The following is a 22,083-nucleotide window of genomic DNA, read 5'->3' on the forward strand; positions in this document are numbered from 1 at the left end:
GTCGGTCGGTCGGTCGGTCGGTCGGTCGGTCGGTTGTGTCGGTCGATGAACGCCTTGGATAGCTCAAGCTTCCATGCACCCTGTTCATGGGCAAGTTCACTGTGTCAGTACATCCCCCATTGGAAGAGAACAGGCGCTTTCCGATGACAAAGAGAATAGACCACCGCGTTGAAGTACTTGAATCGGACCATCCTCTCCACTGAACCCGGTGTATCGGTGTAGCCTTCAACGCGGGCGTATCCTTCAGCTGCAGGTTCACACCCCCTCTCTGCAGTGTGCGCATGAGAAGGAAGGAGCATGGGTATATATGGCATGGGCAAGAACCAGTATCTTGCTGGGTAATTTTACATTCACCTTAAGTCATCATGATCCAAGATGTTTTTGGAATTGCAAAAGTGTGTCAATTTCCTCTTGCACACTATCAGTGGTTTTATGTTTGCTATCAGTCATTGCTGTGCTGTCTCAGTGGGATTCTGCTTGTACTCTTTGTAAAAGTTATATTTTCATTCCAGTAGTCAATTGAATCAACGGCCCGAGTGTATGGCATAGGACAATTTACCACTATTTCCTTTTGACTCCTGCTCGTATACATTCTTGTAAAGAACGATTGATCAAAATAGACCTTTTTCATTGTAGCCTCATATGTAGCCTGAGGAGCCTATATGCCCTGTTTGTTCGTGAAATAAGCATAAGCACGAGCAGGTCATTATGACCACAAATGTGGCACATTGAGTTTGACTTCAAATTAAGGCGTTTTTGTACACTTTAGCTAATGGACAAAGAACACTGAATATAATGGACAAAGTATAAAGATAACCTTTCATGTTAGAAATCAAATTAATACCCAGAAAGATTATCTATAGAATAGACAGCTTTCAGACTAGCTTTAGAACCGGTAAATCAAGATATTTGCAAGTTAGACATTTTTTTAAATGTAACATCAATTTAATCTTCTGATTTTCTGATCTATGGCTTCCCGAGCAGTTCCGTAAACTAATTCACGGAAAACTGTATTATTATACCGTTGAGGATACTTTTGTTTTGCTCAGATCGGTCTTTAAAAATCTCGGAAAACCAAAGACGTAAAATTTATAACGACTACTTAATGACAGTCTTCGTTAGCTTACAATGGCTACACAGCTTGCCTTTTTTGGCCGATTGGCCGAGTTGCGTAATGCGTAGTACAGAACGTAATTCAAGTTTACCAGGTCCAAATGGGCAGTCCCCTCATACAGGTCCATCCAGCTTCGTGGTACTGAATGAGTCTCGAAAGCCTGTATAGGCCGACATGTCCACGTAGGACGTTGCGCCAAGTAGACGAGGAGGAAGGTCCTAATGAACTAAATGAATTTGTAGATTAATTATGTAGACCATTACGATAAAGATATAATTGTTCATCATTGCAATTTAAGTAAATCTAGTATAAATATCTTATGATTGGTGATCTTGGGAACTTTTCAGGAAGCATAATGTCCGAAGTTAGGAGAAAATATAAGGCATGCGACTTTATTGTATCGCTACTAGTGATAGGCATTCCGGAGCGCATCAATGCACAATGGGCAGTTTAGAACAAATTTCGGGATAAAATTATTTTTGCAGAAATTGTTAGTTTTTATCGTTTGTAGTAAAGAGTTATGATAGTAAATAACATTTTATAGGTAGTTCGCATCCATACCACCAGGTGGCGCTACATAAAATTGTGTTTTAAGGGATCTTTGCTTAGTGTTATTAATTTCGTGTGTTTTTTTGTATTTGTTGTTTCTAATAATATAACCCTTATTAAAATATACTGTAATGTTTCATAATATATGAACAAAACATAATAATTTTGAATAAGATAATATTTTCTGCTTTGTATAGGACAATTATAGATAATTTTCATCACTTTTACTCATTGGTAGTAAAAATATTAAAAATTTACATACACCACTTAGGTGGATGCTATTACAAGCTCCTGACGTCTAGTTCACATTTCTAAAGACATGAATAAAGGCATTTAAATAATTAGATAGAGCAGGTACATTGAAATAAAGTACTTCCCAAATTCGTAATGAAAAGCAGCACATATTGTTTGTCTTTGAATATTCATCCAATACCTTTCCAAGTGCTGTACTGCCTTCAGAAGGGGTAATAAAACTAAAAATCCTTCTTGGTTTTACAACTATCTGAAATAATCAAAATTGCACGATAGCTACAAACACAGTATTTACTTCATTTGTAAAGTTAAACTCTGTCTTTGTTTTAGTGCGTGTAGCTACTGATATTGAACTGGTTAACGAATCAGAGGAATACAGCTCATTATACAAAATGTCCTTCTGGATGCATTTTTTTTCTTGCAAAATATTCTTTGTAGCATACTCCCCTCTATCCTTATATTTAGTTTGTAATGACTTTTGGGAGTTTTTTCTCCCAAAACGCCAATAGATGCTGGTGCATTCATAATGTTTTCCAGTTATGCGTATAATTTTAGAATTATTTTCCTTACATCCTATCTATAATCTCCATCTATAATCTGGAGTAGGAACAAAAGGTATTTGGTTCTGATTTACTTCATTATATTTAATAACAAAGTTAGGTTGGAATAGAAATTTACATATTAGATAAGCACATGAGCTGAAACTAAGATACACAGCTTCGTAATGGAAATTAAAGGTGATCAAAATCACGTAGAATATAGTTTTGTATAATACACTAAATACGCTACACTAGGCTTCTATGGAGCCGCCTAGTTACGCATGTGTCTGTTTTAAGAAAAAGTTGATGTGAAAAAACTTCAATAAAATTCGCGTTCGCAAACTTTCGCAGAATATTTCTTCACAGATTGATAGTATATATATTACACTATTATGTGACATATATGAGACAACGCCACTCTACGCCACTTTCATAATGGCATCAAGTCAAAAATTAAAATGATGAAAAATTTTAGGAAGTTTCTTCAGTTTTTTGCATAAAATTAAATAACCTCAAAATCTTTAATGTATTTATAAAGCTTACTAAATATCCTTTTTGAAATGACTAAACTTATCAAAATCGGTTCATATTTGTAAAAGTTACAAAGGTTCAAAGTTTTCGAAAAAAGTGAAAAATTTTGTGCGTTTTTTTTAACAAATCTCGACTTTGAGAGGTCTTTTTTAGAGAACCAGAAAAGATAAAGAGCTCATATTTGGTATTTTTCTTAGTTTAACCCTTAGTATTAAAACCTATTATTTGGAATTGCGATATTACAAAGTTGATTTTTTGAATTTCATCCCGGCAAATGCCCATTGTGCAATGGCTCCAGGGACGGCTTCGGACTAACGGCTCCACATCAAGGTGTATGGAACCATCTTCGAATTAACGGCTCCGCACCAACTGTTCAATGGAGACGACAGCGTGAAAAAAAAAAATCTATCTTCTCGCGAGTGTTGAAGCTAGCTGTTGAAGCAGTTGCGGATTAACACGAGTGAAGGCCCTAAGCTATCACACGAATGTAGGCCTTTCTGAAGAGTTGAGCGAGAAATTGTAAGAGGAATTCTAAACTAGAGAAGGATTGAGAAGCAAATTTATTTAAGAGCGGGGGAGGGATCCCTTTTTTTTGGGACCCCTTGAGAACTCGGGGCCCCACGCGGCCGCTTAGTTTGCTTAGTGCTTAATCCGCCCATGCTAACACCCGATGTAATTGCAGTGTTGACGGCAAGACATACATCGTGTAGCATTCGCTGGTCACGATTCACTTATAAAATTTTGTACGACATCCGAATCCTCAAATGTAAGACAGCTGACAGTATATTCTAGAGCCCGAACGGTTCCGGGCACTACCGGCCGAGATATTACACCAAGTCTCACTTTTAGTATTTAACTTCCCGTTTGAAAATTCATTGTAAATTAATGATTTTGGTGCACTGTGTTATACCCGGCTCAGGAGCCTGTTGGTACGGTGTCGTTGGTTTGAAACCGGACTCCGGCTTTAAAGCCGTTTTGCCCATCACTAATTGCTACTGTATGTTGGCGATCACCCAAAGCTAAACATCAAATTTGCTTGAATATTACCACAGCTAACTACTTCCTCTGTGGTCTCTCTGGTCTCTGGACAGCTCTTGGAACCACATATCGGAATATCGCCTTCACATATCGATGGGGATACTCTTGGTCTATGCAATGAATGTATCTATGACTATGGTTAATCTATTACAGGAAAAAATTAGATCTAAATATTGCAGATTCTAGGAAAACTTGATCTATACATACGGTTCGAACCTGATGCTATTGATTTAGTAAAAAAATAATAATTAAATTAAAAGTTACTGTAGCAACAATTATTGACTAATAAATTGAATAATTCAATGTCAGTGCCATGCTGGTTAATAACTGCTAGCTACATGGCAGTTTAAAAAAATAATTGTTGGCATCACACGCCTTCTTTTACACTCATGCACGGGTTTACATGAGTTTTTTCTCGGATACTTTTCCGATTTTTTTGTCCAATATCATAACTAAAGATTATCTTTATCGATGTATTCCGATAAGTGATTCCAGGATTTTTCCGGAAAGTCAGAACATATCTGAAATAATGATAAGTCCGTCCTTGGGTGATAACCCTAATTCCCAAAAAAAGTATGACTCACGGTGCTCAACACAATATTTCACCCGAACACCCTATCTCATTCTATAAATGATCTACCGACCTTCAAGTATTGAATTTTTCCAATAAAAATATATTTCACAACAATTCTCAACACCCGTCGTATCGCTTGTACTCCATATTTTGGAACATTGCGTCCGGGGTCAAGTACACACAGACACCCGTCGCTGTACCAGCTCAAATTTGCCCGCAAGCTAAATACAATTTGGTAGTAAGATTCGCATTCATCTCCACACGGTACGCTCCACTATCGGTCGGTCAGTCGGTTGGGGGGCCTCCAGCAAGCGCTCTGTCTCTGCGCTCAGTGTCATCGAGCACGCTCCGGGAACGTGCTGAACGCGTGATCATCACCGCACAAGGATCTTCACCCTCGACGGGAGCAATGTAGGGCTCAACGACGACGACGACGATGGTGCTATCACTGCTCACAAGCTGCTACCACTGCTCGAGCCCCAGTACCGATTGAGCGGACCACTTTCCCCCGCGCATCGGTGGTCGACTCATCGGCGGCGTCTCGTGCACTCCGCCGCTACTAGCCGGACATTGGGTGGCCATCCACCACCCGCCTCTACATATCAGCTGCATCACCTTTCGCCACTCGCGAACCGACGACCTCGCGTAGGCCATCGAAGGAATGTGAACCCGGGCAGCGAGAGCTCGGGTGTTTTGTGTCGATCATTCTCCACTCTGTACGCGTTGGAAAACCGGAGCAGGAGTGGTTTTGCAAACAAGCTGGCAAGGAACCTTCCTTGCCTTACCCACTGTCCCCTGGGATCACCTGGTGGCTGGATGTACCTCCATGCGGGCGCTTATCAGGGGCCCGTTTAGCGTAATGCTCCGAGCGAGCTCTATTGCGTTGCCGCTCTAGCCACACGGCCTGGTCCGCTTGTCTGCCACATACCACTATCAGCTTATTATTTCGACCCGAACGAACTCGATCCTTCGCTCCGCTCCCGACCCTCTGCGTGAATCCTCCAGCTTATTGGTTGATTTTCCCACGCGTTTACCTAGTGGTGAAGGCTCTGCTCCATCCTCAGCCGGAATGGCCCGCCCCCGTTTCCAGTGCACGCTTTTGGGGCCGGGGCCAATCCACTATCACACGGTGAACCGTGGGTCCCGACCGACCGATTGACGTCAGTAGCCGCCGTACGGTTCTAAGTAGCAGAGTCCCATGTGGGGGGTAAGTCGGTGCGGTACCGGCCGGCTGGTGGATGCTGCCCAGTTGTTTATGTTGTTTGGCACGTCCGTACCGAGCCCTGGTGGATCCATTCCATCGATGGAGCGCTGGTTACGACTGGTTTAGCCCGATAGCTACACTGTACGGTGGTGAAGGCGATTGCAACTTTGCTGGGGTGACTTTTACTCCGCGCTTATCAGCCTGGACGCCCCTGGCTTGCCCGCGGTGGGTATTTTTTTGTTGCGGGCAATTATTTTTATCACATGCTGCAATTGTTGAAGATGGGGTTTTTTGTATGTATGCATGGGTGCTTGTGTATGCTGTTGTTACTGCACATTTATAACCGTTTCCGTTTTGCTTGCACGGTAGAGGTCAATGCAGGCGGGAACGAGACTTAACTGCGTATTGGAAAGCTCTTCACCACCTCAACTGCTGATTAAGAGTTGTGTAAAATGGCAGCTTTGTACTAGAAAAACAAAACCATTAGTCATACGGCCACCAGTTCTCGATCGGTAGTTTACATCGGCAATTATGCAACGCCCGGCAGGGAGTAACACGAATCCTAGAGGGAAAGTGAGATGCGCGCCGTGTTTGTTTGAGCGCGTCAAGAAATTGCGCTGCAAAAATCGCATTCAGATGTGCTGGAGGGCAGCAACATCTGGCTTGCATTTTTAGTGTTGCGATCTAGCGAATGATCTCGAAGGAGCGGAAACGTGAAAAGACATGTTTACTTCTATCACACCTCTTTCATTGTCAATTTTGGGGTTTCTTCTTCTTGGTCAGTAGCGGAATATGAGCCGTTTGCCGTTGTATACTGGCAGGATCCTTTGAAATAATTACAAGTAAATGTTTTTACAAACAAAAAAAAAATTTTTGTCTAGTTTGTGTGTATTCTCAAAGAATTTTGCATACATTTTTACAATTTTAATTACAATGTGAAGTTTCTATTCCATTGCTTATTTAACTTATTGTATGTAATTTAAAATTTCAGACATTTTATTTACCGTAGCCTATTTTAAGAGGCAACCAACACTACATAAATATAATCATACATCTTTAAGAAATGATTATTTCTTGTACACCAAGTTTCAGGAACTATTTTTTGTAGAGTTGCTAATAGGAAAAATAAATAATGTTCTGTAAGTACAATATATGTCACTGCTATATGCACTATCCAGCAAAGACAGACTCCAAATAGGAAGTAAATCTCAGAGGCCTGTGTAAGCCCGGTGTGACTGCATATTTTTTTCTTTAATACCAACTACATTACAAAATGTAGGTCAATATTACGTATACAAGACTGTAGCTGAATAATATGGCTTCTTCATAACTGTTAAAACCGTATAAAAACTACTAGAGAAACCCCACTTACGCTTATATATCCTATATCCTTACGCTCTATGAATGATCTGCCTATGTTACTGGTAGTATGATATTGGAAGGTCACCACCGCTAATCATAAAAAAACGTAACTTTAACCGGTAAAACTAATCAATAATACATAATCTCTTACCGCTACTGGAGTATGTATTAGATGGGAAACGATCCTTGTCTGATGTTGTTGGAGCGGACGCGTATGCTATTAGACCGTTGGGTCACTGCGATTAGGGTTCACTTGTGCCTGTATATATGCTAAAAAAGCGCCACTTGCTAGTACAAGTGAACCATAGTATCAACAGAGTGTTAGTGAAAATTCCAAGATAACAAACAAACGTTATTGTTGTGTACATGATTATACAGGTTTTAGATCTCTAAGGCTCTCTTTCTAATAATAAACAAATATTCATAGAAAAGTTGAGAAAAAAAGTTTGACCTTTTTTATTCATTGTAAACAATATTTATATTTAGGACCTTCGCGTGTCGCTTTTTAATTTACCACCCTTACCCTTCCATATCTTATCCAGGCGCCACTGGCACAGATCCAGGTATAGTCTTTAGAAGGTCACCGTTTTTCTCTTGGTTACTTGGCCAAACTCCGTCAACATGAAGACATCAGCCGGACGGTGCGTGATCGGTTATCATACCCGTGAGTGTGGTGTTTATATCGCGGAGTGCCTTCTCTCTCTCTCTCTCTCTCTCTCTCTCTCTCTCTCTCTCGCTCTCTCTCTCGCTCTCTCTCTCTATCTCTATCTCGTTCTCTCTCTCTCTCTCTCTCTCTCTCTCTCTCTCTCTCTCTATCTCTCTCTCCTCGCTTGCTTGGAGATTGCATGTTCGTATGAAACACTTAGTCGTGGTCTCAAATGCTCCCCTTCTCCCTTTGCGATAGGCGATGAGCTTGCGCGAATACTGTCATATCATCCAGTCTAAACAGTCACACGCCCTCCAACGAGAGGTGTGAAGGGAAACTGGCCCACGTTCGGTCTGGGAAGGCGGTTCTTGGAAGGTAAACAATGCAACGACGCTATTTGCTTCTAATCAGCTGATAGGCCTGATGGGGTGGACTGGTTGATGGAGCGAGAGTGGGGAAGGAAAAAACCGGACTGAACCGTTGATAAACAAAACTGGACATGAAAGAACGACTGAAGCCAAGCGCTGCCTGGATTGACCATCTGATATGCCAATGATCCTTGATTTGGTTGTTTTGCTCTTTTTTTTCGAAGCGCCACTGCTCCGAAAGCCTCTTCCTGCGAACTGGTAAACAATTATCTTTCCACCGGTTTTTGGTCACAACAACCATCAACATGTGCACTAATACGCACTAACCCGTTCAAAGTCCCTGCGCGAGGGCCGTATTTTGTGGGTCGAAACGTTTCCGCCCTTTCTGCACGAACCGAGTGCGTGATCGCTCATCGCGTATCTTCGCTGTTGCCGTTTGCTTGCCACACTGTATGAAGGGAGGCTGTGAGTGTGTGCTTCCGTGAGTCCGGAGGGGGGTGTGCTCTCGCGTATGATGGACGCGTATCAAAGGGCCGGTTCTTTTTTTAAACCAATATTTTGTGACCTTCCGGGCTTAGTTAGTGGGATCGGCAGCTGATTGTGGTGGCGTTCTTCAAGGTATTGGGGACTGTTTTTGGGAAGGCACGAACTGGCACCGAAAAAACAGGAAGTAAACATGTTTTCGCGTGCGGCGTTACTCGACCCGATCGAGGCCAAAACACTAAGTGCGGGAAACGTCACTTCCTTGAGCGAGACTGAGGAATGGGTTTTTTCTCTCTCTCTCTCTGTTGTTGAGTATACTTTACGGGGACAATACGAATATGTTTAGCAGTTTAATCAATAAATTTTCCAATTTACCACTGAACATAAATACGTTTTCGTTTGATTGTACTGTTGATCCACCTATATACGAATTTAATTTAATAAAAGACAGCTTACCAAATTCTTAAGATTCTTAACAAAAACTGTAAAATAAAATTCGATGTTTCACGGGATGCTAATTTGTCATGCGGGGCAAAATGGACACATCAATAAGCAAAACCAGGCATACTGCTACAACAAATTTAACGTCAAAACATTGTGGGTAAAAAGGGCCACTACTACAGCGTTTATCCAAGCGATCGGAAATGTTTTAATATGATCCAATGTTCTGCTTTTGTATTACATTTTTGAAAAAAAAATCCTCTCAGAACTAAAGCACCTTTTAAACGATCAATTGACAATGTTTTCAAGCGGATGTTTTGAAACTGAGCTCGTCAGCTTTATTCTGTAGACAAATACAACACCATAACCTCATCAAGCGCCATATGCCAGAAGTAGCTAACGCATGTATATTTTGCATTATGTATTTTTTATTTTCCTTATTTTTTATATTATTAAATAAATGTATAAATGATCTTACTCTCTTACATTGTATAGAAATATAGTCTTTCCCCGAGTTTCACGAATACAAGTTAGTGTTGACAGTTCATGCGTTAAATTGGTACAATTTAATTTAACAATTGCCAAATTCCAAATAAAATGCAGTTTTGATAAAAGTTTGAAATTACTAAAATAACATAAATAACCGATTCTTTTTACGAATTGCATTTAAACATAAATACAAATGAACTAAATTCAATCAAAAACTCATTATTAATTGAGTATATTTTGGCTGTAAAACGGGATATATGACATACGCGAAAATCCGAGTTACAAAATTGGCGTTACTTGGGAAAAGACTGTACCATGGGTAGACAAAATTGTACCACGTATTCATGCAATAATACTTCAATCTTATTCTCAAACTGGTAAAAATAATAAAATTATATTATAAAATTATAATACATATTCTACTTGATTCTTGTCTGATAACAAGTTATGAAACATACATGGTATTAATATAACACTCTTAAGAATACATTATGAGTCTTTCAGATTGTCTGCGTCACAATGATTAAATTAAGGGATCCCTTTTTGGCCCCGTCTTCCTCTACAGGTTTGATTGTTTGAACTACTAGTTTTAATAAATCAATATCACATCTTCTAGATTGGTTGAGCTGCGTTTTATCATCTATTATCACGACTAATTGATCTGATCTATTATCTTGTTTTAATATTTTTTGAGGAAAACACTGTCCAAACTCTGTCCAAACTCAAAATTTATTTTTAGTAAAAAACAATTTATCTCAGCAGCAAATGTTTCACGGAATTTTGTCCGCTGATCTGTTTTGCATCCACAAACACGACCGCAAAAAAATAAACCACATTTTCCTGGAAGCAAGATCAACAACCACCCGGCTGCGTCACTGACTTTCCACCCACCGGCTAGGATGGCAATCTTCGGCCCGGTACCGACTCGGCCGGGGATTTTCGATCGCAAAAATGTGGGCCATTCCCAGCTGGTAGTGCGTACGCATAACGCATCTGTAGCCTCATGGTAGCGGCAACCCAATGCCCTGGCATGCTGGTGAAACCAGTTTCTCCAATTGTCCATTAGCGGGCAATTGGGAAAATCCCATCGCAGCTGGTTTTGTCGGTGACTCGATGTCACGGGGGTGTGCCCCTCTCCCTGCATGTCCTCCATCCCGCTGAACGATTGGGCCGAAGAAATGCGCACCGAGACGTTGAAGCTAAGCTGGGCCGTGGGTAGGGTAGCTTCCTTTCATAAATACTAAACATTTTACATGAAAGCGTGTGTATTAGTACACAACGACAGTGCATGTAACCTTTGGCCAACAATTTATCAACCGTCCAACCGGTGGGGAATTTTCCACTGTTGGCCGTGCCTGCGCAACAACGTGCACGTGAACGTGTGCGCGCGCGCCCGTAGCTTCTCTCCCGGTGCCGGTATTTATGTTTGCGCATGCCCTTGCGCTGCGTGTAGCTGCGTGTGTTTCGTCTATCGGCGCGCGAGGGTGTGGTGTTTTCTGTGTGACATTGAGTCTTTAGAAAAAAACAACATGGGCAAAGTTTGCGAGCAACTCGAAACGTGGACAACAGTGGACAAAAGTGGACAAACGACGCAGCGCATCGATTTGGAACCAATACGTTTCTTTCAAAGTTTTTTTTCCCAGAGCAAAAATAAAACGCACCAACACACAGGTAAAGGTTCATTTTAGAGCAATTCAGAAGAATGTATATTACTGATTTGTTTGTTTCTTTTGTATGTAGATGTTTGCAATTGCATTTGATTTGTTTCATTTTTCTTTTGCATATCCAACATTAACCATCTTGTTTTGGCATTATTCAGTATGTGAGAGTGTGTGTGTATAGATACAAGATAATAGTAATATGGTACTACTAATTATTTAACACATTTTCAGCTTTCTCCTCTTTTTTTTCTTCAATTGATCGTCATTATCTTTCTCACTCTTCGTCTCTCGCTTTGCATCGCACTTCTGTCTGTCACTCTCTCTCTCTGTTTGTTAACAATGCATTTCCTGTCTTACTGTGGCATTTCTGTTCGGTGTTTACACTGCTAGAAACGATTATTAAGGGCTAAAATAAATTAACGAAACACATTATTATGGAACAAAACGAAGGAAATAAGTCCTACTGGCGCTCTACCCAGCTCCCCGCTACACTAAGTTGTAATGCGCTACGCTTTCGCGATTTTTCCTCGTAGTTCCAAACATGGGAGATACAACATGCATCACGTGCGTGCTAACAGGTAGGTGCTAATCATCACAAAACACATGGAACAAATATTAAACAAAATAATAGAAAAAAAAACAAAAACAAAACACTAAACGTATCTTACAACAGACAGTAGAACCAAGCGGTGAGTCTTCTTTTCTGTTTCTCCTAGTACTGTTCTCCCTTAGCCCTGCTTGCTAGCTCCCTTTCCTTACTGCTAGAGTATATCTAGATATAGTAGTGATTGTGTGACAAGGATAAGAGAGAGTTACAACGCTAAGCCGGGTATGCTAAGAAGGGTGAGAAGGGATTAGGCTTAGCCTTGCCTTGCGTTTTTTTTGTTTGCTTGTTTGTAGTTCGTAGAGTTTGTAGTCCGGTAGTTTAGTAAGACAAAACGATCACAGATAGTGGGGCGCTAAGGGCGCTTCCCGGGGGGCGCCCACACGCGCAAGAATTGTTTAAACCTAACTGGAGAAGGAGGAAAATTCATAAAACGGATCCCGTCCCGCTGACGGCGCCAACGCACGTTGCCCTCTCTCTCTCACTCTTTCTCTCATTCTTTGACCCTTCCCCTCTCCCCCTCAGACAGCTGGAATGGTTGGCAGCCCCACCGTGCGACTGTCCATATGACACAAGTAAGCTGAGCCGAGGTGCGTTCCTCAACCGCCGTCACCGCGCTCTTTAGTACACCGAGGCTTGCTGTACGGTGGTGGCAAACTGGTGAGCCGCTGGTTGAAACACAGCCGCCAGCTGTGGATGATGATGGTGGTACAGGGCGGCACCACCCGTTCGCGCAGGTGCACCCTCCGCCGGAAGGATGGCGGTCGTCGTCGTCGTCGTCGGTGCATTCGCAGCCGCCCGACGTCCACCGGACTGGCCAGCGGATGACGTCACCTTGCCGCTCGTGTCCTTGTTGTGCCGTTTGACGTGCTTCGACAGATGGTCGCTACGCATGAACCGTCGCTCGCACACGTGACAGACGAACTTCTTCTCGCCCGTGTGCGTGCGCTTGTGGCGCGACAGCTCGTCCGAGCGGCTGAACCGGCGGCCACAGTCGGGCCACTTGCAGTTGAACGGACGCTCGCCGGTGTGGATGCGCTGGTGCGCCTTCAGGTGGCTCGACTTGAAGTAGTTCTTGCCACAGTTCGGATGGTCGCACTCGTAGATGCGGCGGCGTTCCGGTTTGGCCGCGGTCGGGCCAGCTGCACGCTGTTGCTGCTGCTGCTGCTGCTCGGCGGCTTTGCCGTCCTCCTTTCCGACCGCCGGTGTGGATTTGGGCGGGATGGGAACGGTAGCCGTAGAGACAGCGAGCAGGTTGTGCGACATTTGCTGCGGCACGATGATGTACCCGTTCTGGGTGGCCAGGATGAATTGGGCGGGTGCGGGCGCGGGACTGGCGGTAAGCTTGGGCGCTATCACAGGAAGGGTGGTGGTGGGGTGGATGGAGGTTGAGGGCAGCACCGCCTTCGGCAGGATCGGTTGGTTGAATGCGGCGCTGGTGGGTTCCTTCTTCTTGCGCTTGCCGGCGCTGTTGGAACTGCTGGGCGGGAATACTGGAGCCGGCGACTTGCTGCTGCTGGTGGACAGATCTCGCACCATTCGGCTTTCACTGGCACTGGTGTCCGCGGGTGAGAAGGACGAAGAGGAGGAGATGCTGGATGCCGGCGGCGGAGATACTGTGGTCGGTGGCGGAGGCGACATTCGCGGCCCCATCTTGAACTTGTAGCTGCGGAAGATGTTGAGCGCTCCGGCACAAGCCGACTCCTCTCCGGATGCGGGCGTCTTCGTGCACGAACCGTCCTTGTTGATGCGCATGATGACGCTTTCGCGCGGGGGCGCACCACCCTGGAAGTAGCAGCGCTCCTCGTCCGAGCCGGACTTGGTAGTTTCGTCCTCCGAGCCGGAAAACTCCGACGGCGGTGGCGTTGGGGCACCGGAACCGTTGAGAAGCTGCTGTTGCTGCTGCTGCTGCTGTCGCTGTTCCTGCTTGTGGTGCAGCTGGTGCAGCTGCTTTTGCAGGGCGGCGTGTGATTCCAGCTGGTCCGGATTGCGCACGTACTGCCGTTTGCGGGGCGGCAGATCGGACTCATCTTCGGACGCGTCCGAATGATTCGGTGTGACAAAGCTGCCACTGGATGACGGTGGTGACGAACCTCCGGCCGCTGTTGGGGCTGCCTTTTCTGCCGTGCTTTCTGCCAGCTTCCGCTTCAGGGCCTGACGAATCGCATTGGTAGTCTATTGGAGAGAGAGAACATAAAGAAGTTTGATTAGAAGATGGCCCAGTTTTGGAAATACTTTTCGAGTCATTTGCAACTACTACGGGACACTGAGTACTATTTGCAAGATTACTGGGAAGCTTCTCTTATCGTGGGGTGGAGCATTAGGGTGTGTGATGTGAACCAGTTTTGCCTTCAGCTCCAGTGATAAGAAACAGGGCCGCCTGCTTCCTTCCTCTGCTTATCAGACCGATCAGCGCACGAGACATTGAGTTGAGCGTTGAGAAAGGGGAGGGGATGGGGAATCCGAGAGGGGCTCGTGCTGCCGCGTGAATGTCAAATATTTTCCCACCAAAGTCCCGTGCGTCACATACCAGGCCCCCACACCCCTTGCTACCGACCGTCCTTTGCTGGAGGAGCTGCCATAAAACACGCAATCTTGCCATTGGAATACACGCACACACACACACGCTAATTGCTTTACAGTGCCCCAATGCGCTCCCAATCACCGTGCACCGTTCGGTATTATTCATCGTCAATTCGCTACAGGGGTGTGGAGCACCTGGTGCTGTAGTGGTGGAGGAGGTGCTGTATCATCATCATCATCATCAGCGAATGTAGCGTGAGCGCGCCAAAAGCGAAAAAATCCGGTTCACCGGACCCAACAACAGCCGCTCCGCTTCGGAAGGGTGCGAACGAGGGCACACCTTACACCGCTGCGTCTGATTGTGTGTGTGTGTGTTTTTTCTATCTCTCTCTTTTTGTCTCGCCGCCAACCACAGACGTCATCGAGTGTAAAAGGCGCGCGCGTTACACCAGCGTTTGTGCGCGCCCGCATCTCTCGGTAGCGCAAACAAGCGAGAAAGAGAGTGAGTGAGAGCAAGCGAGAGAGCGAGAGAGATCGTACGCGCACCGTAGCACGCAGCCCGCGGGTCCAAAGTTCGCTTGGCGGGCGAGTGTTCACGTGAACACCAGCTGATTGTGGCCGGGTCGCTGCGTGATCCGAGCGTGATCGCCGTGTGCGAGCGCGACGGCACGCTGTTTGTGTTCAAAATTGGCTGGGCGCGGGAGCGGGACGGCCTCGCAGCGTGCACGAGGGCCATTGGGGCTTGGCGCTTTTGCAGGCTTGGTGTGCGCGCGGTTTGGGCGCGTCACGCTCGCGATGCGGGAGGCTTGGAATTTGCTGACGTACGCGCGCGCGCACACACACACATACACACATGCATGGAGGCAATCTTTACTCCCATTCCTTCGTACAGGGGAGGGTGGCGGCATTTACAAAACGGTATTTCTCTTTGAAAAAAAAACACTTTGCTCAACATTATATAAATTGAGGTAATTGTGTTGAAATTAAAAAAGGGGGCAAAATAGAAAAAAATTTTTTTTTAAAAAGCACATCCGGACTTTCGAGAAGAACAGCAGCGGTGCGGTTTTATAAAATTGTACACACCTTTTTTGCCACCGATCAAAGTACACTGCGCACACACCCCTCACTTCGGTTGGGGCAGCTGAGAACAAGGGAATGAACTGTGTGTGTTTGTGTGTGTATTTGCACCGAGCATGTGTTCTATTTTTAGCAGCACAATCACACGCCCCAAACTCTAGTGCATCTCGAATGCACTTGACACCGACGAGCGGCACTGCAAAAAAGCGCCCACACCCCGATTAACACACGCCCCACATGTGTCATAACATCTGCTTTGCTTGTCATGGGTAGTGCAGGGGGAGGGCCGTGCTTTAAAAATAGTAAAAAGCAGATTTCACCAGAATTGTCGGAGCGTTTAGCCCAGCGCCTTCTCGACCGAATATGTGGGGCAAAGTCGAGAGGGACCTTGGACTGCTGACCATCTGCCTGCCCTCCTCCCCATCGGTGCTTGAGAACGCGTGTTCCAATGCGCTCTTTGCGGACACCACCGATGTATCCCAATCCCATCCCAACGATCTTTGATGGGGCAAATAGAGCCGCAAACGGTTGAGGAAAAAAGTGTCTGACACGTGCACATCATTTTTTTTTTCGGAGGACCTGTCTGAACTGAGAGCCAGTCTTTATCAGGCGTCCAGAATCCCACCCCATTTTTTGCGTACTACCGCCAATGAATCACGTTTCTAGGCAATGGAAGGGATGGAATGACGAGTTGTGAAATTCCAAACTTCTTAAATTGTTCCCACAAAATCCGTTGGCTCACAACACATACATACACACAATTCTTTCTCGTGCGAAGGGGTAAGAGACACACACACATTTCACCACTTTACCTAACAACCCCAGCCCAGAGCCACGGTCACTTTGTTCTTTCGCTAAGGGTGACAACGAACCCCAGACAGGTTTTTTGCTCCTCACGTCTGGCTGATCTTTCTGGAAGGGCGCGCGCGTTGGACCATCATCTGTTCGCATTTTTAGCAAGATGTTGGGGGGAGGTAGGGAGGAGAATTTTAGTCACTAACTCGAAAACTTATCCATCGCACTATGAACTGGTTTTGTTTTGCACTGCGCCAACACAAAGGAACTGCCCTCCACTGACACCCTTCTGTTGTCCTCGACTACTATGATGGAAACGTGTCCATTCATGAAAAATCCTTACCTTCACAAGATCATCCTGCTGCTGCTGTTGCTGTTGCTGGTCCTGCTGCTGGCTGGTATCCTGCAATGGTGGCGTTGCCGGTGGCGATAGTAACACTGCCGCTGTGTTTTCCATTGCACTGTTTTTTTTGGATTTGACCCTTTTTTTCAAACTCAAACACTTGCACACTTTTCTGGGCCTATTCGATATTGGCCCTAAAGATGACTGTCAAGATTTCACTTTCCGTTTTCCAAACGGGCTAGTTCACTTCACCGCACTTTGCATGTGATAAAAGCTCACACGGGTTGCTTTTTACACTGTTTGTGATTTTTCTCCACCTTCCCAAAAACACAAACAACCCTCTTTGTTGTCTGGCTGGCTGGTTGATTTGATTTTTCACGTCTTTTGCTTTCCGTTTGTCTCACACTCACTGACACTGTCTGGGGGGGGGGGGGGGTATTTGCCCAGACGTTGCTTTTCACGTGGCTTTTCTTTACACCAACTTTCAAACTTCCGCTCTGCACAAATGGCACCAAGTTGCAGTTACAAATGCTCAATCACTCACTCACTCCGCCTTCAATGTGCACACAAACACGCAAAACGGTTATTTTATTCCGCACTTCTTGTTAAAGGTTCAGGTGAAACCTTCCTGCAAACTCCTTCTAAGTCTCGCGACACTGTTGGGTGTGTGTTTGGAGTTCACTTGGCAGTATGTGATTGCTGCTGCTTCTCGGTTTACAAAGAGGCACACACAGGAGAATGAGACCCGTTCGCACAGAGATACACGTCCGTTCGCTTCGGCGGCACAACACTTTGTAAGCGGTTTGTTTGTGGCTCGCTGTACTCTTGAATGGCGCGCTGCTGCTGCTGCTGCTGCTGCTCGTCGTGTCGATTGACGGCGAACGATGCTGTTGCGATTCCCGGAGTCTACGGGGACTCACCGTCGTACCTCGAACGCCCTTCCCCCCGTTTCTCCCCTCTCCTCCTCACACAACGAAACGGGCGTGTAGGCCGTGTTGTCGTCATCGACCGATAAATGCTCCATGTGGGATGTATATGTTTGTGTGTCTGTGACTGTGTGTGTGAGTAGGGGAGGCTAGAAAAGAGGGCTCGGTTGGCGATGACGAAAACCGTGGAGTGGGGTACGGGGTGAGTTACACGGAACGAACGTGCTGCAGGCGAACGTGTGTGCGCACGCGCACGCTTTGCCTTCTCCCCCATGGAGAAGCGACGAACTTTTGCTATCAGGGCGAGCGCGCGTACGTGTGAGTGTGTGTGTGTGTGTGTGTGTTTGGGTGAATCTGTGTGTGCGGGAATGCGATTCGTGTAGGCTGTGCGTTGTTTTGTTCGACGTAGGGGTGTGGTGCGTGAAGAAATGGGGGGAGGCAAGAATGAAAAGGGTGGGTTGCAAGGAGGCTGTGAGCTCATCTGCCCACAGGGATGAGTCGGATTGCAAATCAAGTAGGCGCGCGCGTGTGCATTTTCGCTCTGAAATGTAACCAAACCCTTCCACACGACGAACGCGCAAGGTTGTAGCAAGTACACAACGAACTGAAAAAGGGTATGCGCAACCCCCTCTGCACGGGAATTCCGAGAAAAGGTTCCGGCGCACACAGAAACACCGCGGGAGGTTCTGCAAGATTATTTTTAGGCCTCAAAGTCGCCCGGTTTCGGGGTGGGGGAAGACTAAAGCCCACCGGCTTAAACCAGGGGCAGCCCTGTGTGTGGGTCTGTTTGCGCGCGCCAGATGTCGTCATCCCCGTTTAGGGGGAGTCTCGCTCACTGGCCCAAGGCAAGGGAATTTCTAAGATTGACGATTGGACTTTGGTCTGGTGAAGATAAAAAATAAAAGGATTTTTTTTCTTGCTATGACGTGTTTGTCGTAGGAATATACGGACTACGCACCGTTGTCACATGACACGAATCAGGCTAGATTGCGCTAACGCGTCTAAATACATTAATCTACTTTCGCGACTTTTTCACCCCTAATTCCTTTTGAAGCTCACAAAAGAAAGGTTTTTTTGTGTGTTTGCGCAGTCCAATAAACCCGTTGTGCACGTCAGTTTTTGTCGGCATAGATACAGATAATAAAATAGAAAACAACATCCATCCAAGCAGCCATATCCAATGTGACGTCAAACATTTTACTCCCCCAAACGTCACCACGGCCACGCGTTTGCAGTTTTCGGGGAGTTCTTGGTGGATGTACCTTCGGGAGAAGCAAGACAGGCAGAACGAAATCAGAACAAAAAGCACCTCACCGCGGTTGGGTTCGCTTCAAAAGTCCATCCTTCCGAAACGGGCGCCAGGTTGTGGCGCTGAGAGCAACAATTCCAAACATTCCAAAGGGTGTCTTTCTGGTGTGGTGTGTGCCTATGTGTGTGCTTCCATGCGGCGATTGTACAGACATGCTGTGCCTGAAAGTAAGCTAATCCAAGCAACCTACGGACGGCGCGTTCTGCTTTTTTGCTTTTTTTTGTTTCGTTTCTTCTTTGATCCTCCCCAGACGGCCACGGAAAGAGAACGATAGAGAGAGAGACAGAGAGAGAGAGAGAGACTGCGCGCACGCTCATCAAAACGCGTGAACCTTCGCAACGAGGTGGTGGTTGCGCGCGCGGACCAAGCTTGTTCTGGCTCCGTTTCCGTACCGGCTGTAGTGTACGTGTGTGTGCGCGCGCGCGCGTCTGGTGCGCCCACGTGTGCGTCTGTGTGTGCGCTGTGGTGGGAAGCGAATTCGAGGAAACACACCCCACGGTTTACTGTGTGACGGTCGTTCATTCGCTTCGTCATCCCCCGGTCGACACCTTTCGAGACGGCATTCCACTGAAGTTCCTTCCAAGCTTACGTACCCTTCCCGTACCCTCGTTAATGCAGCTTGCAAAAGTACAGAGCGAGAGAGAGAGAGAGAAAATGTAAGAGAGAGTGTAGAGCGAGCGGGCGGGAGGTACGTGCAGTGTGCGGCGTACTGATCACGCATCGAACGACCGGCATCACTCGCTGTTCACGTGAACAGTGGCTGCCATTCGTAAACACAACTACCCCCCACACACACACTGACACAGTGTAGCAGCCCTTGCCGGGCGGGTAGTTTCTCTGGGCAAAGCGCGCGGCAACGTCGAATGACAGCAGCCATCCAACCAATGGGAACAAGGGGGCTCGGTTCGGTCGGTCGACGCGTCGTTCTCCAACGTTCGGTTGAGTTGGTTTGCTTCGGGGCGGGTTTGGAGAGCAGAGCGCGGTGCGGCCAAACGCTAGCAAATCGGAACCACCTTGCTACTCCCGTCATCCCCCCCCCCTCCCCCGTATATTCTCCAGTGCCCGCTCTCCCCTACAACGCGCGCGCATCAGCAAGTGTTCACGTGAACAGCGGATGACCAAAGCGGGGCACGCTCGGGCAGCGTTGCGTCGTCGTCGTCGTCGCCCGGCATCGCGCCAAGGCAGTTCAAGGTGAACCGCGCGGTGGAACTGTGCGAACACGGACGGGCGCGTGACGTCACCGGCGGCTTCTATCGTCGATTGCGTTGCTATTCGGTTCGTCGCACTTGCGCGAGAGCGCTTTCCTTCTCTCTCACTCTCTCGCACTCATGCTCACACTTTTGTTTGTCTGTTTTTTGAGGCTGGCATCGCTTTCTCACCTCATATAACGGTGTGCAGCAGCAGGCTGTGGGTAAGGGTGTGTGCAAATGGCACCAAACGCTGGGGGGAGGGGGGGAGGGGAGATCGAATGGCTAGCTGTCATGAATGGGACGCCAGGCTATAGTTAGGTTACGTCCGGTTTCGCCTGCAGCTTATTGGAATGGATGGGTGTATAGGAATGTGAGCGGACTGTGTGTGTGTTAGTTTTTTTCTTCTATCGCTTTTTTTGCCCCCCCCCCCCCCCCCCTTGCACACCCAAACAGCGTGCAGTACACTTTTTTCTATCACTTTTTTTCATCATCTTCTTGGTTACCCCCCCGGGGAGGTGTGTTTGACGGTTTGTGTGTGTGTGTGTGTTCGGTTCGATTTGCCGCCGCTTGTTGTGTTGTTCCGCAAAAACCGTCGTCGTATCTCGTTCAAACAGGTTCGCTCGCGGTATGACCGTCCGGTGTGCGTGTCCCCCCCCCCCCCTCTCTCTCTATAAGACTGTTTGCGTTCGCGAAGCGTCGAGTGTGCCGGCGGCAGAGATTAGCAAACACGAGCGAGCATGTTCCACGAGGGATGGTGAAATTCGCTACCGCTAATGTACGGAAAACGGCAAAACAGCGCTTTGGTGAGTCACGCCTGTCACCTACACGGGCGGCTCCAGCATCATCTTCAGCGTCATCGTGGTGGCTCACCATGGATGACGGGTGGCTTTTCTTTTTGGGGGGGTTCCGATAAATGTAATACAACTCGTGCGGTTGTAATGCTATGCGGCACGGGTCACCGGCTCCCGGCTGGTGATCTGACGCAATGAGAGGTGAGAATTGCCCATCTAGATAGGGGCTGAAAAGCACAGACCAAATGTTCTGCTGTTGGGACGTTCCGGAGATACCGGCACAGATGTGGAGATATTTCCAGCTTCCGGTTCTGGATGGTATTTATCGCTGGGGGATTTCGAATTCCAGAGTGCCAGATTTGATTAAACGGATATGGCACGATTTTCGAAAGTCAGTTTTTGTTGTTGGAACCACATTGAATGACTAATTTTTACATATTCAAAGTAGAGAAGAGCAACTCGCATGACATTTAGTGACGAGGTTACTCAAAAGTTTGAATTATTGAAGTAACTAAAGTAATAGTAGACCAATTCAATGGAACAGTATGCAGGATGAGTAGGCCGGTCTCGGGTAGTAACCGTCAACTCGCACGTGCCTAACAAGATGCTCGTCATGGGTTCAAGCCCCTTTTAGACCGACCTGACTCTCCTGCTATGGTTACACTAACAAGTCCCTGATACCTAAGCTTATGAATGGCTTAGGCAGGTTTAGACAGAATAAGACTATTGCGCAAAATAGGAATATGAAGATTTTAGTAACGTCCTCATTTGTTTTTAAAGAAGAAGAGATCGTAAAGTTATCAATGAAATAATCCTTTTTGAATTTAGCTTGAGCTGACCAAACCTCTATAAGCCAATCTTACTTTCCCGATTTGTCCCGTTACATGTCATTTGTTGAGAACAAGATTTGAAATTTTCGAAAGAACCTAGAAACAAATTAAATTTTTTATTACGTTTACATTTTTAAACATCTTATAAGATAGAGAGGAAAAAACGAAACCATTGTTCTACGAAACAAGATTTTCATCCTCACTACTTCGCTTTCATCTCGATTTGCTGAACTTGATAAGGGTAGTTCACTCTAGCTGCAACTTTCCACCAGCGTTGGGAAAATCGATTGCTGCCCTCGTGTGCCACCAACGCAAACGCTACATTCATTCATAGTACGATTTTCCCTCTTCTGGCATGCGCATTCTCCAGCTCCTGCTCCATGCTTCTCCTTGTCGTAGCTGCTGCTGCTGCTGCTGCTCATTTCATTCAACTTTTGTTCGCTG

The 22,083-nt window shown here is 46.2% G+C and overlaps 1 protein-coding gene and 1 long non-coding RNA gene across 2 annotated transcripts; both read right to left on the minus strand.

Annotated features, from left to right (window-relative positions):
- Positions 1-4,676: 4,676 nt before the first annotated feature.
- LOC133393781 (uncharacterized) lies at positions 4,677-7,432 on the minus strand. The gene is made up of 2 exons (XR_009766385.1): positions 7,315-7,432; positions 4,677-6,267 (listed from the first exon to the last, which is right to left on the minus strand). It is a non-coding gene; the product is annotated as an uncharacterized LOC133393781 (long non-coding RNA).
- A 3,836-nt stretch (positions 7,433-11,268) lies between these two features.
- LOC133392914 (dendritic arbor reduction protein 1-like) lies at positions 11,269-19,388 on the minus strand. The gene is made up of 2 exons (XM_061655486.1): positions 16,594-19,388; positions 11,269-14,030 (listed from the first exon to the last, which is right to left on the minus strand). The coding sequence occupies exons 1-2, from the start codon at positions 16,705-16,707 to the stop codon at positions 12,477-12,479; spliced, it is 1,668 nt and encodes a 555-aa protein (XP_061511470.1). The 5' UTR covers positions 16,708-19,388; the 3' UTR covers positions 11,269-12,476.
- Between the last annotated feature and the right edge of the window lie 2,695 nt (positions 19,389-22,083).

The sequence above is a fragment of the Anopheles gambiae genome, chromosome 3, assembly GCF_943734735.2.
Source record: "Anopheles gambiae chromosome 3, idAnoGambNW_F1_1, whole genome shotgun sequence".
In the NCBI taxonomy this organism is placed as follows: domain Eukaryota; kingdom Metazoa; phylum Arthropoda; class Insecta; order Diptera; family Culicidae; genus Anopheles; species Anopheles gambiae.